Source organism: Hyperoodon ampullatus (assembly GCF_949752795.1).
Source record: "Hyperoodon ampullatus genome assembly, chromosome: 8".
Classification (NCBI taxonomy): domain Eukaryota; kingdom Metazoa; phylum Chordata; class Mammalia; order Artiodactyla; family Ziphiidae; genus Hyperoodon; species Hyperoodon ampullatus.
Window position 1 is genome coordinate 84210731 of NC_136921.1, and position 16075 is coordinate 84226805.

Genomic DNA, 16075 nt, shown 5'->3' on the forward strand with positions numbered 1-16075 from the left:
AAAATAAAATAAAATAAAAATGAGGTTGAACATAGAACAATCCTCCTTGACTTGATAGCTTAGCTTCTTGGTCCTCTTGGGATAGTAGTGAGGGTTGTGTTGTGTTAGGCCCCTCAAGGTAGTTAATGTATGCCTGCTCCCTGACAGCCTTTTCTGGACGTTTTCCACTATGGTCATGGTTATATAGGGGTGGTCTTAATTGTTTGGTACCTTGGCCCTGGGGTGATTTGGGGCAGGTGGACTATTGGCTTGGTGTGTGAGAGGTAGATAAGGGAAGTGATTGGTGGTCTGAGCTCTGGATGGTTGGATTGCATATCAAAGCCATGCTTATAAGCTAGTTGTCTACTATCTCTAGGAATTAGCTAACCCTGGAAGGAGCAGTCCCTCCTCCCCAACCCAAAAGACCCCAGTGTGTCACAGCAACTGAAAATACAGAAAATAAAAACAAGGTGAATATGGCAAGCTGAGAAAATCCCTCTACTCTCAGCCCTGAGTGACTGAATTACCAGGAACGCTTTACAACCTCTGGGCTTTCTTTCAAGGCTACGCAGTTCAGGACACAGTATTCTGACCCCTAAGTATTTACAGGAGTCATTCTCACCATCTCACTCCAGCTCTCTTGACCCGGAGCCATTCTTTGCTTCTTCAGAAAACAAACGGGATTAAAGTCCAGGGCTGGGACTTCCTCCTTGGGGTGTTTGACAAGGACTGACGTACTCTAGGCCCTTTGAATCCCGGAAGTCCAGGACACACCCAATCTTTGGTTCAGCATCCTGAATGCCGGAGCATAGCTAAAAGGACTGAAGCAAACATTTCACCATGAGGGACCCACTGACAGATTGTTCGGTGAGTAGCTCAGTGTGGTTTCCCTGTGTGTGAGAGGGCGGCTGAGGAGTAGATTTATGTATTAATGGATTTGAACTTAAGAAATTTGGGACGCTCAGAAACCAAACATGTTTAGATATTGGCACTGGTACAAAAGTCTGTGGTTTTTCTTTGGTTCAGTTTAAAACGGAGCTCTTTCTAGCAAATGACAGGGCAGGTAATTGTCATCTTTTATTCTCATATTCTTGAAAAAACTTTGAGTGTATGTAGCATTGTATTTGCAGCAGATGGTGGCTGTTTGGGAAACATTCTTCCAATATATGCCAGTGGTGCCAATATCGTGCGTGCTGTAGACACACAAATGCTCAGAATGTCTGCAGCTAGTTTGGGGCTCTGGGAATGAAGTCAGGATGCAAGGGTTTTGCATATTTTCCCATATCATTTACAGCCCAGAACTGCAAGGGCTGAGGGAGGAAGTACAGACTCCGCACTCTATCTGCCCTGCGGTGGTCCTCCGACACGTTTACCAATGTGTTTGTTTCAATCCTGGGAGCGGTACCAAAAATAGAAGGTTGGTCAAGTTGTGAGGTCGTTAGCTGCAAGAGCAGAGATGTAATTTAGGAAATGAGGAGCAATTAAAATAAAGGGTGGAGGCGGGAGGAAATAAAGTAATCAAAGATTGTCAGTGTGTTATCCCAAGAAATGGTGCCAAAAAACTAAAACTGGTGACATCAGAAGCAAGGGGTTGCATTCATCCTTCAAGTATTTTATTAAAAACAAACAAACAAAAAAACATGGAGAAGCAGATAAACGGGCTGCCATAAAACCATAAAGAAAAAGATCAACAGAGAATTATTGGTTTCGTTTGTGTTTATTCAGTGGATGCGGAAAGCACAGGCTTAGCAAAGATGAAACTGTATCCACCATCCCACAGAATGAGTTCAAGAATCAGACGGACTAAATGAGATAAAGTCATGGTGGCTAGTGATATTAATAATGACAGTGTAGTAGCAGGCTCTGCCTACTTTTACTTTTTAAAAACGCAATAGTCTCAGAGGCAAAAAATATACAAATCAATTTTCACTGCAAAGTAAAGGAGCTGTTACAGTGGGGGATTGCTGGACTGAATGTCAATATTATGACATAGCATGAGTGTGTTTCATGTTTGGTAAGTGCAATCGTTGTTGCTTTTGTTGTGGTCATCCATTTACAATGCTTGGTGTCAGTTTATTTATGTCTTGTAAAAAAAAAAAAGTCTGCCTGCCGCAACTAAGACCTGGTGCAACCAAAATAAATAAATAAATAAATATTTTTAAAAATCGTAAAAATAAAAACACACAATAGTAACATGTGTCTACGGTAAAAAAAAAAAAAAATCCAACAATATGGTTGTATACAGATTTTAAGGGCGAAACCTCCTCCCTTTGATTTCTTCCACCCCAATCTTGTCTCTATTGGTAAGCTAACAGATAACTTTTCAAAAAGTCTTTTCTCGTTTATGTATTTGTTGTTTGTTTATTTTTCACTCCTTGCATTTGCTCCCTTACTAAAATGTTGACTCCCCTCCTTTCTCCTGATAGGTTAGCGATAATGTTTTTGTATAAGGTGGGTGAGTGGGACAGGGATGGGATAAGTGGAAGCAAAACCTAGGCACCAACGGTCACCAAAGAAGAAATCAAGACCAAGGGAAGAGTGAGATAGTGGAGAGGAAAACTGAAGCCAGGATAAGTTAAAACAAAAACAGAAACTAAAAACCAAAAGCCTAATATCCCTTTCTAAGGCTGACTTCAGACCTGGAACTAGGAGAAATATTTCCTTTGAGCAGCTCCCAAGACAACCCATCACCATATCCCTATGTCAGCTTAATGCTCCCTCCCTGACATGTGGAGTCCTTTTCCCTAATGCTGAACTATTGCCCCAAGGACTCCTGTCCTTGTCTCCAAACTTGAAAGTCATCCTTCTGGGCCCACTGCCACCAAACGTAGTCGGGAGCGGGAGGCTATTCCTTCAGCCAGGGTTTCTGAATCCTCTGAAGTCACAGAATCTTTATTTATTTGCAATTGTTTCATCTTCAACAAGTGTTCAAGTTGATTTCCTGGTGCAGTCCTAGTGTGTGCTTGGGCAACAAGGCTGTGTGAAGATGAGGCTGCAATTTGGCAACAGAATAAAACAAGGGAGTGGACTGCAAAAGAATGCTTCATGAAACAAGTAGTTTCATGAAGAAACCAAAAAGAACGCAAAGTTTTAACTTTCTGCAAAATATTCCATTTCATGAGTCCCTAGGGTTACACGGAACACAACTAATTCATAAAGCCTTAGCTTAGCTACAGTTCTTAACTTGGTCTACCCCAGTGGATCCACATATGGAAACAGTGGTTTGTGTGACCTTTGATGGGAAAAGCATGACCTATTTATTTGTGTTAGTTTCTAACTGCAATTTAGAATTTCCTCCAATTTTGAATATAAGCAGCAAGTCCTAGTACAACTGCAGTGTCTGTGACTTTGTAACTAATAAAAATCACTTATATTTTTATATAACATTACATTTGTTTACAGATATCTAGAAATACTATTTACTCACACTCAGTGTGACTTAGAAATTTGGGTAATTCTTAAGACTTATTATTTAGTATTTTAACTAAAAAGCATATAAAATATGATTTAAAATTATATTTTATAAAACATATATCAATATAATTAGTTTCCTTTATAATCCTGTTATTTTGTTTTATGCATTTGAAAATATTTTTCTGCGTAAAATAGGTCTCACCAGACTCCAGAAAAAATTTAAAAGCCTCTTCTTTTAGGTCATGCTCCAATGAGCAACATAAGCTGATAGCTGGGCCATTCTACCTCAAAGAGCTGGGTTAGTGTCTATGCACAAATTATCAGTCACCAGGGTAGCACACAGATTGCTTGAATGCTGTGTAGGACTTTTAACTAATCTTGAGAAAGTCAGAACTTATTTGAAGGAGATTTTTTAAAGTTCTCTTTTTGAAAAAGAGAAGAATTGGCTCTGGGCCTTGATGCCTTAATGCCTGTGAGCTTAGCTTCTAATCCTCAAAATATGCCAAAGGAAATCATTTACAAATCCATGTGCAAGGAGACAGGATCAGCTTATCTCCAAATGAAATAATCTAATCATTAAAAAAAAAATAGCACCTTCCTAAGAAACAACGCCATAGAAATCAAGGGCAAATAATTAACTATAACCAAGGTTTTGCTTTTACTCACTCCTTCAGTATCCAGGTAGGGACCTGTCAAAGCAGGCTTCCCTGGGTCCACATAGTCAGCCTCTTCTCTTAACTTCGTCAGCTGTTGAAACAGTACTGTGGGGCTGCTCCTTCAGCCTGGTTCAGATGCCAACCTGAGCATCCCATTTCAGTGGCTCAGCCTGGGTCAGAGGATATTAACTGACACTAATATAAAAGATGCTGGGGCAATGGTCCATGGCTCCTGAGGGGTTCTGGGACACTGCAGAGATAAGGAGGCAGCTTGGGTCTGGTGTGGATGTCGGCCCACAGCATCCCCAGGGTGCATCAGTGAGATGTGTGATGTGCCATTTCATACTTTGTGGGCCTCTGTTTCCTCATCTGTAAAGTAAGAGGAGGAGAGGATGAAGTAGACTATGTAATGTATCTCACAATCTATGACAGCCTGCCATGGAGATTCTACATATTACCCAGGTGCCTAATAAATACAATTTCTTAGTTTACAAAAGCAGTACTTAGACATAGTACACCACAGGAAATCAGTAGCCCAGTGCCTGGCATGTGAAAGGCATCCAACAAAAGCTTATTTGATTAACTTTAAGTAGAATATCATGGTTTGTTTAACGCTATGAAGATCATCATTACTCCCCGCCCACCAAAAAAAAAAAAAAAGCAAACTTTTCATACTTGCACCTAGAATGAAAATGGATTTTTCTAGAGTAATTGAATTTAACCTTCTTAATCTTTCAAATCATGGAAAGTCAGAAAGAGCAGCTAGGCCAACGTTGATAAAGTGAATTTTTTGTTGTTCACAAGACATCTGTCTAATCATTTCATGTGCCAATTTCCTAGGTTACTAAGTTTTTTCATAACGATAATATTTATCTCACAGAGTTTGCTTATAAGTGCTGGGCAGAAGCATTTTCTTAATGGCAGAATGGGACATGTCTGTGTACATTAGTTATCTACCTGAAGGGATTTTTAGGTTCTCAAAAAGATCCCACATATTTCTCCACCAGCCTGCAATCCCTTTATCAAGGGAAAAAAAAAAATGTCATTTTTTCCTAGTACTTAATGACCTTAGGGAAAAGCAGCATGCTAATATAAATTCAAATGGAGATGTAAGGGCTTCCCTGGTGGCACAGTGGTTGAGAGTCCCCCTGCCGATGCAGGGGACACGGGTTCGTGCCCCGGTCCGGGAGGATCCCACATGCCATGGAGCGGCTGGGCCCGTGAGCCATGGCCGCTGAGCCTGCGCGTCCGGAGCCTGTGCTCCGCAACGGGAGAGACCACAACAGTGAGAGGCCCGCGTACCGCAAAAAAAAAAAAAATGGAGATGTAAGATCAACAGTAGGTTCTTTCCTGGAATGAATATTTGGTAGGGGGTGGGGTATTCAAAAGCTCAGTAGGTGGGAAAAAAAACAGGAAAAATTCATCTTCCACGACTCTGAGTAGAGCAAAGCCTTCTGTGCTGGTTGATGACATTGGTGAGCGATCTGCACTGCTCATAATACTGAAAGGTAATACCACTCTGAGTACACTTAGTGTGATTATACTGATTAGCTATTTATAAATATATCTATTTCTAATAGATTCTCTAGTTGATTTGCTCACTTAACATTTCTAATCACAGTTCTGTCTCTAACTAATGAGGTTATCTTTTGCTGTTTCGGCCTTAACTATAAAATAAGAGGATTGGACTTTAGTGGTTTCCAAACTGTGCTCCATGGAATCCCTTCAGAGACCCCTGTGCTGGGTGAGAGTGGGGTGGGGAAGAAAGATGGGAGAGGACAAGGAGAGCCAAAGCCAACGTCAAGAGACTTCATCCCCTCAAAGCAGATAAGTTCTAAGATTTTCTGATTGCACACACACACACACACACACACACACATGCACTGGATGAGATGGTCTCTGGGGTCTGCTTTGATGCTTATGCAAGTCTGCTTTTGCAAGACAGCTTTTGTCTTCAAGTCTGAGTAGATGGTACAAGATGAAAGGTACAGAATCATTGAATCTAAAAAAAGGGGTTATGCTGAAATAATGGAACTATTTTTAGTCACTCTTTTATTTATTGATGTCACCTTTGTCTCAGTCTGGATCAGGGTTTGTCATGGAGTGTCCAGTATATTATATGTAGAGTCAACGATAAAGATTCTCCCCATTGCTGTAATAAGCAGAACGTCCCATTCTTATCTGATCATTGAGTTAACAACAACATAATGTATTGAAGAACTTCCTGACTTGTGTGTACCTGGGCACACAAGTGCCCAAGGGTCTGGGGGATGAGTTACAGGGGGGGTGTAGCTGGGGGGCTGAGCTCATGGGCCAGGTGCCTCTACCTTGAACAACTTTGTCCATTTACCACATTGTTCCAGTACAAATATCATTTTCCATGTATACCATGATGTGAAAAAAATTAGGAAGTTAGGAAGTACTAGCCTATTAAATGACAGGAAAATCCTTCCAAAATCCAAAACTGGGAGCCCCAGGGGCAACTGATGCCATAGATGTGCTTGGTTTGAGCAGATTCTTGCTTTAAAAAGTTGAATCTGAATGCCTTAGGGAAAGACAGGTGGTCTCCATACTGCCACAGCTCACCCACTCTCCTTTAAAAGCAATCGAGTTTTGAATCATTGGTTTATAAACTTTCCAGGCTTTCTGGCTTCCTAGAACTAGTCCTGTGGAGATAGTATTTTAAAAATGTGTCTTGGAGAGTTTTGATGGCTTGATAAGTTTGGGAAATGCAGTAGCCCCTGCAGCCCCAGGACAGGGAAAAATTCTCAACTGGTTCTGCTCATTTCCACTTTGGTTAGGGGCAAGTTTTCCCCTACCTGTCCTCATCCTCATACATGGTATCTGAGGCACCCTATTCTTTCCCCAGGACTATTGGATACAAATCGCCTCTTCTGGTGATGGTGGGCTGATGGAGGTCCATGTCCTAAGACAGCTCATCTCAGAGTCCCTTACCTCCCCTCCTAGTTTTCCTGATGGGAGTTTCTTCTCTCTGCTGCTCGGAAGGCATCCTTCCATCCAACTCTCTGCTTTGTCTTCTCCCAGCCCCAGCCTTGCAGTGTTTAACAGAAAAATTCACTTTGCAAGCATGCATTCAAATCTTTCTGTCTTGCACATGGCCCCCTGATGTTTTTGTTGGGTCTTTGTTTCTGTTTTGGTGTAAGCTGGAGAGAGAAACAGGTAAGACACTATTTTAAAAGATAGCTTAATAGTGTGTAATACTGTGAGATATTTCTAAGTAAATAAGGATGCTACAGGACCTATAAAGAAAACCATAAAATTTTATTGAACATGAAATAAGATTTGAACAAATGAAAAGACTTACTATGCCCGTGGGTGGGAAGTCTAAATACCATAAAAAAGTTAATTTCCTCAAATTGAGATATATAGATGTAATGCGATTCCACTTAGGATCTCAACAGGGATTTTAAAAATTGTAATTAGATAAATGTTGATACGGAAGAACAAATGTGCAATAATAGTCAAAGAAATTATTAAAAGGAAAAATTGTTTTTTAAAAAGAGCAGAAGCAAAGTGTCAATATCTCTGTAACTTAGGTAGTGAGAATATAATGTGTATCAAAATTATTGTTTGTATCATTCTTATTTATAAAACATAAAAATGTTTCATAATTTAAAAAAAAGTTAAAAGACTGTGTATGAGTTAGAACTATGTTTACCTGCATATTTAGAAAACCCAAAATAAAAGTGGCTTTTAAAAAAGCCTACTGGGCTTCCCTGGTGGCACAGTGGTTGAGAGTCCGCCTGCCGGTGCAGGGGACACGGGTTCGTGCCCCGGTCCGGGAGGATCCCATATGCTGCGGAGCGGCTGGGCCTGTGAGCCATGGCCGCTGAGCCTGCACGTCCGGAGCCTGTGCTCCGCAACGGGAGAGACCACAACAGTGAGAGGCCCGCGTAACGCAAAAAAAAAAAAAAAAAAAAAAGCCTACTGTTATATTTCTCTCATACATAAAATAAGTCCAAAAATAGAGAGTTGGGGGCTTCTGCGCTGGCCCCCAGGGCATCAGGGACCCAGGCTCTTTCTCGCTTTCTGATCTAAGATCTTAGCATGTGGCATCCATCCTCAAGATCACCTTACGGCATCAGCTGTCATTTTAAGTCCAGGTTTCAGGAAAAAGGAGGAAGGAACTTTCACTAAAACCCAACACAAAACTTTCACCCTTACCTCTTTGGGAAGCATTTAGCCACATGGCTACTACACCTAAGGGTGAGTGGGTCTGAGAAATGACTTTATTCCAGGGGCATGTGCCTGCTAAACATGTCTCTATTTTCTTCTCATGATACCTAGGTATGTTTTACTGGATGTTATTTGGTGTTATGGGAAGAAAATAAAAGCCTTAAGGGACAATTTAGTGAAAGTGTTTAGGTAACAAAGGAATAAACAAAAAAGCTAAACAATTTTAAAATGCTTACCAAACTCTTCCATTGTACCTGTAAGAGGAGGAAGGAGGCCTGAAAGTATCACATCATTCATAGATGACAACTTGTGTTTGTGGAAATAAAAGTGAGAAAGCTTGGTTGCCCAGTAGTGATTTTACTCTCATGCCTCAGAGGAGAATCATTTCTTCATGACGGAGGCTACACTTGGATTGCACTACAGGTATGTTTTGCTTGTTTGGCAAAGAGTTTAAAGTTTTGTGAATTGTTTGCTGCAAAATTTTAAAAATTATGTTTCAGATACCAATCCTCATTTCAGCTTTTTTGCACAAAAAAAGCTGGTCCATGGTCCAGAGTTGTTGTGACAGCTGTCTCTCCAGTTCACTGTCCCCATCCTGCGCCTCCCTCATCCAGGTGCCTATAGGCACCGAATTTTTGCAAACCTTGCTTTAGGAGTTAACAATGTCCTTCTAAAGAGCTTTGCCCTCTCACAGTTGTTTTTGTGTCCCAGGCAGTTTCAGTGAAGCTGTTTGCTCCTATTGTGTGTCTACCAAATTCTGCCATGGCTTTCAGGGGAAAGGTGTGCATTCTGTAGCTGCATGATCATTTACAACGACAGTCATCATTACAGCACTGTTCTGAATTGATAGGAGTTCAGTCTTTGGAAGTGCTCATAATCCTTCTGTGCATCTTTTTCAGTATAATAAAGTATACAAGAACCTAAAGGAGTTTTCTCAAAATGGAGAAGATTTCTGCAAGCAGATCACATCCATTCTTCAGCAAAGGTACAAAATGCATGTTTGCACGAAGCATTTCTTCCTCTTTCGTTGCAGCAAGCGATGTAAGTGGAGGAGTGATTACAGCTGTCCTACTTTCCAGAACACAGCCTTATATTTTGGTACTTGAGAAATTGGTTTGAAGAGTTATTCTCTGTTATTGCACATTTATCATTGGGGCACCATAAAAATCAGGAAACAACAGGAAGTAATTCTGCTTGGGAAGACTCAGCCAAGTCCCTTCTGATCACTACCCTCTCCTGGGGCCCACCATTGTACCAATGTATACCACCATTAGTGCACTCCTCACACAGATGGCAATTATTTGTTTACATTTCTGTCTCCCTAGCGAGGGTAGTGGCTGTGTCTTACTCATCTTTGTATGCTGAGCTCTTAGAGTCTGGCCTTTTGACTTCTTCAGTAAGTGTCTGTTGAATGAATGTGTGGATGAATGAAAAGTCATCTTTTTCAGTATCATCTTCTCTCTCTTTTTTTTTATTTGCTTTTTTTTTAACATCATTATTGAGTATAATTGCTTTACAATGGTGTGTTAGTTTCTGCTTTATAACAAAGTGAATCAGCTATAGATATACATATATCCCCAACAGTATCATCTTCTCCTAATACTAGATATGATCACGTGTAAAGCTGTTCACTGTGGTGAAATGAACACACTGAACTGAGTTAAGAAAGTTACAAAAATTCCTGCTTAAAATTAGAGTCCACGAAGACTGAATGGGGCCATAAAGGGTGCTTAGGCCATTTCCCTATGTCCAGACAGCTCTGTAATAAACAACTCCAAAGAGACCTTCAAAAAAGATTGTTTATTCTTTCAAGGGAACCCATTTCAAATTTAAAATATTGCGTGTTTACCATAAGAACAAAGATGCCTGAGTTGATTGCATCCTGTATTAGTAGGTCAAGAGCAAGGGAGAACATTAGCTTTATCAGGACTGATGAATGAGGCCAAGGAAAGATACAGGAGAGTTCAAATGTACTTTTTTTTTTAATTATATGTATTTAACGAATGCTTGTAAAGAATTTGGATTACCTTTTGTTTTTTGTTTTAATATTTATTTATTTATTTATCTGTGCCGGGCCTTAGTTGCAGGCACGCGGGATCTTCATTGCCTGGTGTGGGATCTTCGTTGCCATGTGCAGGATCTTTAGTTGTGGCATGTGAGATCTAGTTCCCTGACTAGTGATCGAACCTGGGCCCCCTGCATTGGGAGCACAGAGTCTTAACTGCTGGACCACCAGGGAAGTCCCCAAATGTGCTTTTTTTTTTTTTTCGGTACACGGGCCTCCCACTGCTGTGGCCTCTCCTGTTGCGGAGCACAGGCTCCGGACATGGAGACCAGCGGCCATGGCTCACGGGCCCAGCCGCCCTGCAGCATGTGGGATCTTCCCGGACCGGGGCACGAACCCGCGTCCCCTGCATCGGCAGGCGGACTCTCAACCACTGTGCCACCAGTGAAACCCTTTTTTAAAAAAATTTTTTTAATTTAATTTTATATTTTTTTGTTATACAGCAGGTTATTATTCATCCCCAAATGTGCTTTTATAAAGAAAACAACCAGGTTTGTCAAATGGAGTCAAAAAGAAAAAAAATTTTAATAAGTTATTTCTATCTTAATAGCCAAATTGCTTTAATTCTATGAAAAGAAGAGGGAGGACCAATCTGGGAGGGAATTTTTTCTGTAAGAAAATATTTTTACCCATCTAAAAGGAAATTATTTAAAATAAAACCAGTTAACTATTATACAAGTTCAACCTATTACCTAAATTAGAAAGCATCTCCCTCCTGCAGATCAAGAAGAATCCGTACACAGAGTAGCCATACAAGTGACCTGGGTTGCAGTCAGCTGGACCTTGATTATTTGGTGTCTTCAGGTTCAAAACTAATGCCTGGTAGAGAGCTGTGAAGATGGAAGGCAGGTGATAAATAATGCCTGGTAAACAGACTCAACAAATGACTGAATAAATTTGGGGGAATGACTTCTCCAAAATGGCCCTATTGTTTTTCCCTTGTCTAGGTAACTCTCTATCTTCGCCTTGCCACAGACATACCTACTTTATATACAATCAGAACCTTCATTTCTTACCTGTGTCTCTCTTGAAGTTGCTTCCTTAGGTTACCATCTGCCCTGGACCTACTCACATGCAAAACTCTCCATCCACACATTCCAGAATGGCAAACAAGCTCCAATGAAGGAGAAACACTTGGGTAGCTAAAGATATCTCCCTTCATGGTTTTACCTCCTCATAGAGCAGAATTTAGAATTTGAGAATCTAAAGAATACTACTGGTTAGCAAAATTACATGCATATCTCTGGGATAAAAACTGCATAGCATAAATACAAAAAGGGGATCTAATGGTTTACCTAGGCCAAAAAAATTATGCTGGATATTAGGTTGTTTATATAATAGATGCTTTCCTGAACAATGTATAAAGCTAAGCTTTTACAATTAAATCATTTCCCCTTAACCAAGATGCCTTGTGTGAGTTACTTTATGTTTATTCCTGATAAATGTGCATTTGGCAATATCTCCTCACACTTGAGCTTGAAGCTCTCCTCCCTTTGCTCAGCTGTTTGATCATGTAGTTTACCTGAAGGATGTCATCCACACTAAAAGAGTTAGGTGTTTCGGGAGAACTGTTTTCTGATGGACACAAACTCCCTACTCATCTATGAATATGCAGCACACTGTGATTTTTCCAGCTGTATTCCCACGTGTCAGCTGGCCTTTGCTGAGGCCACCTCCCTTGCCAGGACTGGGTCATTTCTTTCCCATGGGGTGTGATCCTGATGTCACTACCTCTTCCTATGAAATGTTTGAGCTTTGAGAACATAATTACCATATCAAAAGGAAGAATGGCCACAACATAGCTGGTATTACACTGGCCTTCACTGTCCCTATTCTGCAAAATCAGCAATTAGCTCCCCAGATATACAAAAGATAAAAAGCTGTTTCCCACCTGTTATCTGGACATGAGCACTGGGCTTATTTTCCTCTTAAATAGATGGGCTTATTACATATGAATCAATGATACCTTCCCCTTGTATTAGAAAAATGCCTAGAAAGCTAGTACTCTTGAAAAGAAACTATCATATTACTTAGACAATAGACAACTAATGGGAAACTCCATCATACAAGTAAAAGAGTTCTCTTGGAATATATATAGCAGGCATTTCCACTGAGGTTCATGACAGAAAATCATGAAGGCAAATCCAGTGGCCAATATAATGAAAGATTTAGTGAGGGGGCATATGGGGCTTAAGGATACCTGCCACATAAAATGCATTCAGTAAATCCTTGTAGATTGAATGAATAAATAAATGAAAGATAGTTAAGGGTTTATTTTCTTATTATTACATCTACATTATTAGAACAGGGTCTTTACTATTGTTGTATATTAACAATTCCAGACACCTTGCTTAAGAATACATTGGAATGTGGTTCTCCTAACACTTCTGTATTAGCTTGTGGCTACAAGGGACTGCATCCCCATTAAGATTCGAGGCCAGATAATGTTTTATTTCCAATCTCAGCTGCCTTCTTGCATTTGTTCTAATTGGTGGTGATAGAAAAGTGTTGGTATTGAAACACCATTTTGCCTGGAAATTCTGCAATTCATGGTATTGCTTAGCTTCTTTTATCCAATTAGTTTCTCCAGTTTCCTTTTTTATGGTAGTAACTCAGATTTAGCCAGAAACACACAGCAGCTCCTAAGATGCCTAATGCCAAAGTCATCAGGTTCATTTCAACACAATCACAGATCAGATTCAAAAAGACAAAGGCACATTTCCAGAAACTATTTAAGTGTTTGGTTCCCTGCACCCTCACAGCTAAGGTTTAAACAGACTTTGATGGGGAAAGTCAATTTTTTTCTCTCTAAGGAAACTTAAGGTCAGGTTTTCAAATGGCAAGTACCATTTTTAGTTCAATTTTAATTAATTCCTCATAGACAGAGGGGCCAGCTACAGTGTTCGTTTTCTATCACTTTTTATCATCTTAATTTTCTTAGAGCATGGTACTCTAAAATTTATTACCTGGTCACTTACAGTCTTACAGTTTAATTTGTGGTCTGCCTAAAATATTGAATCTGATATTTTCTCTCTCTCCTTTCTTTCAAAAATATAAATATAATTTATTTTCAAATCTAAGACAAATGTTAGTCTTTGACTTATTGGTCGGTCTTCATTATTACTAATGAAAATTTATTGACCTGCCTCCACATGCTGTAAGGAAATTGGAATATAAATGGAGTAAAAGTCAGTGCATGCCATTTCCCTGGTTAGGGATCTTTAAGACTCACCGGAGTATTCTGAGATTGAGTTACCCATCCAAAGAAATATACATCATCAATTTCACATGTGCCAAGACAATTGCTTGGAGAGAGAATCCCAACTCCTATTAGATGTTGTAGCTGCAGGGCTAGAACATTAAGCTCAATGTTCTTATAAACTCTTTTCTGATTATTTTAATGAGGGGAAAAAAATTCCATGTCTCAGTTTGAGATTAGCTCTGCCTTTCTTCACTTCTTTTGCATGTGGTGCTTTTTAGGCCAGAAACCATGATAAAACAGTTCCCTTAGAAGAAACCAGTGTGCTTGGAGGTGCAAATTGCCACCTCTGCCTTGGGAAAAGGTGTCCCTTTTGAACTCTATCCTTTCACTTCTGTTTAGCAGGAATTCTGAAAGGCTATATATTCTGCTTCATTAGACCCTAAGCACGAATGAGCCACATGGCAGTGTTTGTTCCAACTTACAAAAGTGACAGCTCTCTCCACGCTTGCCAGTTGGAACATGGCTTCTTAGAGTGATTTCCTCTGGGGAGGAATTTATCCATTAACCTGTGCTAAGATAAAGGCCATTCAGGGTCAGAGGCCAGAGAGTTTTTCAGTTGTAGGCAAACTCACCAGAAAAGAAGCCTAGTGACGGGTTCCATTCCTCACGTATCCAAACTCATCCTCCCGACTTTTTCATTTCATTTCTTTCTGATGTGTGGGGTAATCTTCTGAGGATTCTGAAATGGTCATTAGGGTTGAAAATGCAAGAGGAAATGATTGCAGCCTGTTTTGCTTGGTTGATTCCCAAGCTGGTTTTAAATATGAAATATATAATATATAATATATATAATATTTGTATATTAGGGTCACCAATATAGTATTGAAGGCAGAGATGAAGGGTACAATCATGCTGCTCAGAGAGGCCGTGTCTGGTCTCAGAGGGCTACCTTGGTGATGTTTGATATCAGAGCCCCCTCTTCCCCACTTTTCTAGACCCTCAACACGTCCAGGAACTGCAAAGATGCTTTTGGAAGAGGCCCCGGGAAGCTCGTTCTGTCTACACAGAGGCTGCTGTGGATCCCGTTTCTAGCTGCTAAGCCACCAGAGTTGCGGTGATTAAGAACACCGCAATTAAACGCAAAGGGAGAGGTGGTGTCAATTTTAAAAAACACTTGCCTTTGACTCCCCTGCAATTCTCCTTCTCCAGCTGCTTCCCCACAGTTTCAGAGGCAGGAGAGTGGAGTGCTGGGCAGGGAGGTTCTTGAGCCAGACAAGGGTTTGAATCCCAGAGGTCACTTCTCCATGAATGACCTCGGGCAAGTTACTGACTAAACTCTGTGCTTTGGTGTTCCCCTCCATGAAATGGGTAGAGTAAGTGTGCCTTCCTGTTGGGAGGTATTGCAGGTTAAATGAGGAAATGTACTTAAAACACTCAGAATGGTGTCTGGCACGTTGTATACAATAAATGTTGGATGTCACTAGTTTGTGTGTAGACAGAACACACAAGGTCAAGTGTCAGCAACATGTCACAAAGGTGATGGCAGCACATTTTTTGGGAGAGAGAGCAGTTTGGACATGAACTTCATGGGCAGGATTACAAGAATTTTTAAGCTGTATACAAACCTATAAAACTACACATCCTCTTACTGCTCTGAAGCAAGAAATGCTGTGTGGTAATTGCCTCTCTTTAGGCTCGTTTTCTACTGTACTTGAGAAGAAGCCAGCAGAAATACGGGGGTTCAAGAATAAAGCCAGTTTCAAAACAAGAGCTCATCAATTCAAGGAGAGCAGGACCCTCTCCCTTTCTTGACACCAAAGCCCAACTTTTTTCTAGAATCAGATTAAGTGAGCGATGTAAGGGAAGGCCACACTTCCCCCTCATCATTGTCCTTTTTATTTCTGTTTAGCCTCTGAGCCATTTTGTAGGACCTGCAAGAACAGGGTAAAAGTGAAACTGAATTCTGAGGAAGAGGCTGTGCTGGACAGCATTCCCTTTCCTGTGGGAAGCCATTCAGGATTGTTCTAGAGCTGATGGATGAGAAAAATGTGCATTCTTTCCCCCGCTTCTCCCCATCTCTGTATATTTCTGAATGTTTAGAGATCCTTTTGGATACATACTCATAATAACGTTAGAAAAATTAATATTTATTAAGAAATTTTTGGTGCCCAGCACTAGCTGAGCACGACAAATGCATCATCATATTTAATGTTCTGTGTGCTGCTTCCAAGCAAGAATGGAATGTTGGAAAGGAAAGTCCTAAGGAATCCTCTGGTTAAAGATGGATTAGGAGAGCGTTTAATGAGTCTAGCTATTGCAAGTGCTAGAAAGCTGACATCAGAGCTGAGCACACCTCAAACTTGTGGGACTGAATTTAAATAGTTCAGCAGTTTAAAGTTTTCAAAAGTGGTGAAATGAGAACAGACTTGTAGTGGAGACTGGTTAAAAATTCTAACCAAGACCTGATGGGAAGTCCATTCATTCATTCATTCATTCAAGAAATACATGCTGAGCACCAATAACATGGCAAGCACTGTTCTAGGCCTCGGGATATAGCAATGA

The 16075-nt window shown here is 40.5% G+C and overlaps 1 protein-coding gene across 2 annotated transcripts in view; it reads left to right on the forward strand.

Moving 5' to 3' along the window:
• Positions 1-819: 819 nt before the first annotated feature.
• The window catches only part of NOSTRIN (nitric oxide synthase trafficking), a gene marked incomplete at its 5' end in the record, with an annotated part of 54041 nt that continues 38785 nt past the window's right edge, over positions 820-16075 (forward strand). For both annotated transcript variants that reach the window (XM_079710623.1, XM_079710624.1), the window contains 2 exons: positions 820-846; positions 9146-9231. In XM_079710623.1, the coding sequence (XP_079566749.1) occupies positions 820-846; positions 9146-9231 (113 nt within the window). The remainder of the gene's footprint in view (positions 847-9145; positions 9232-16075) is intronic.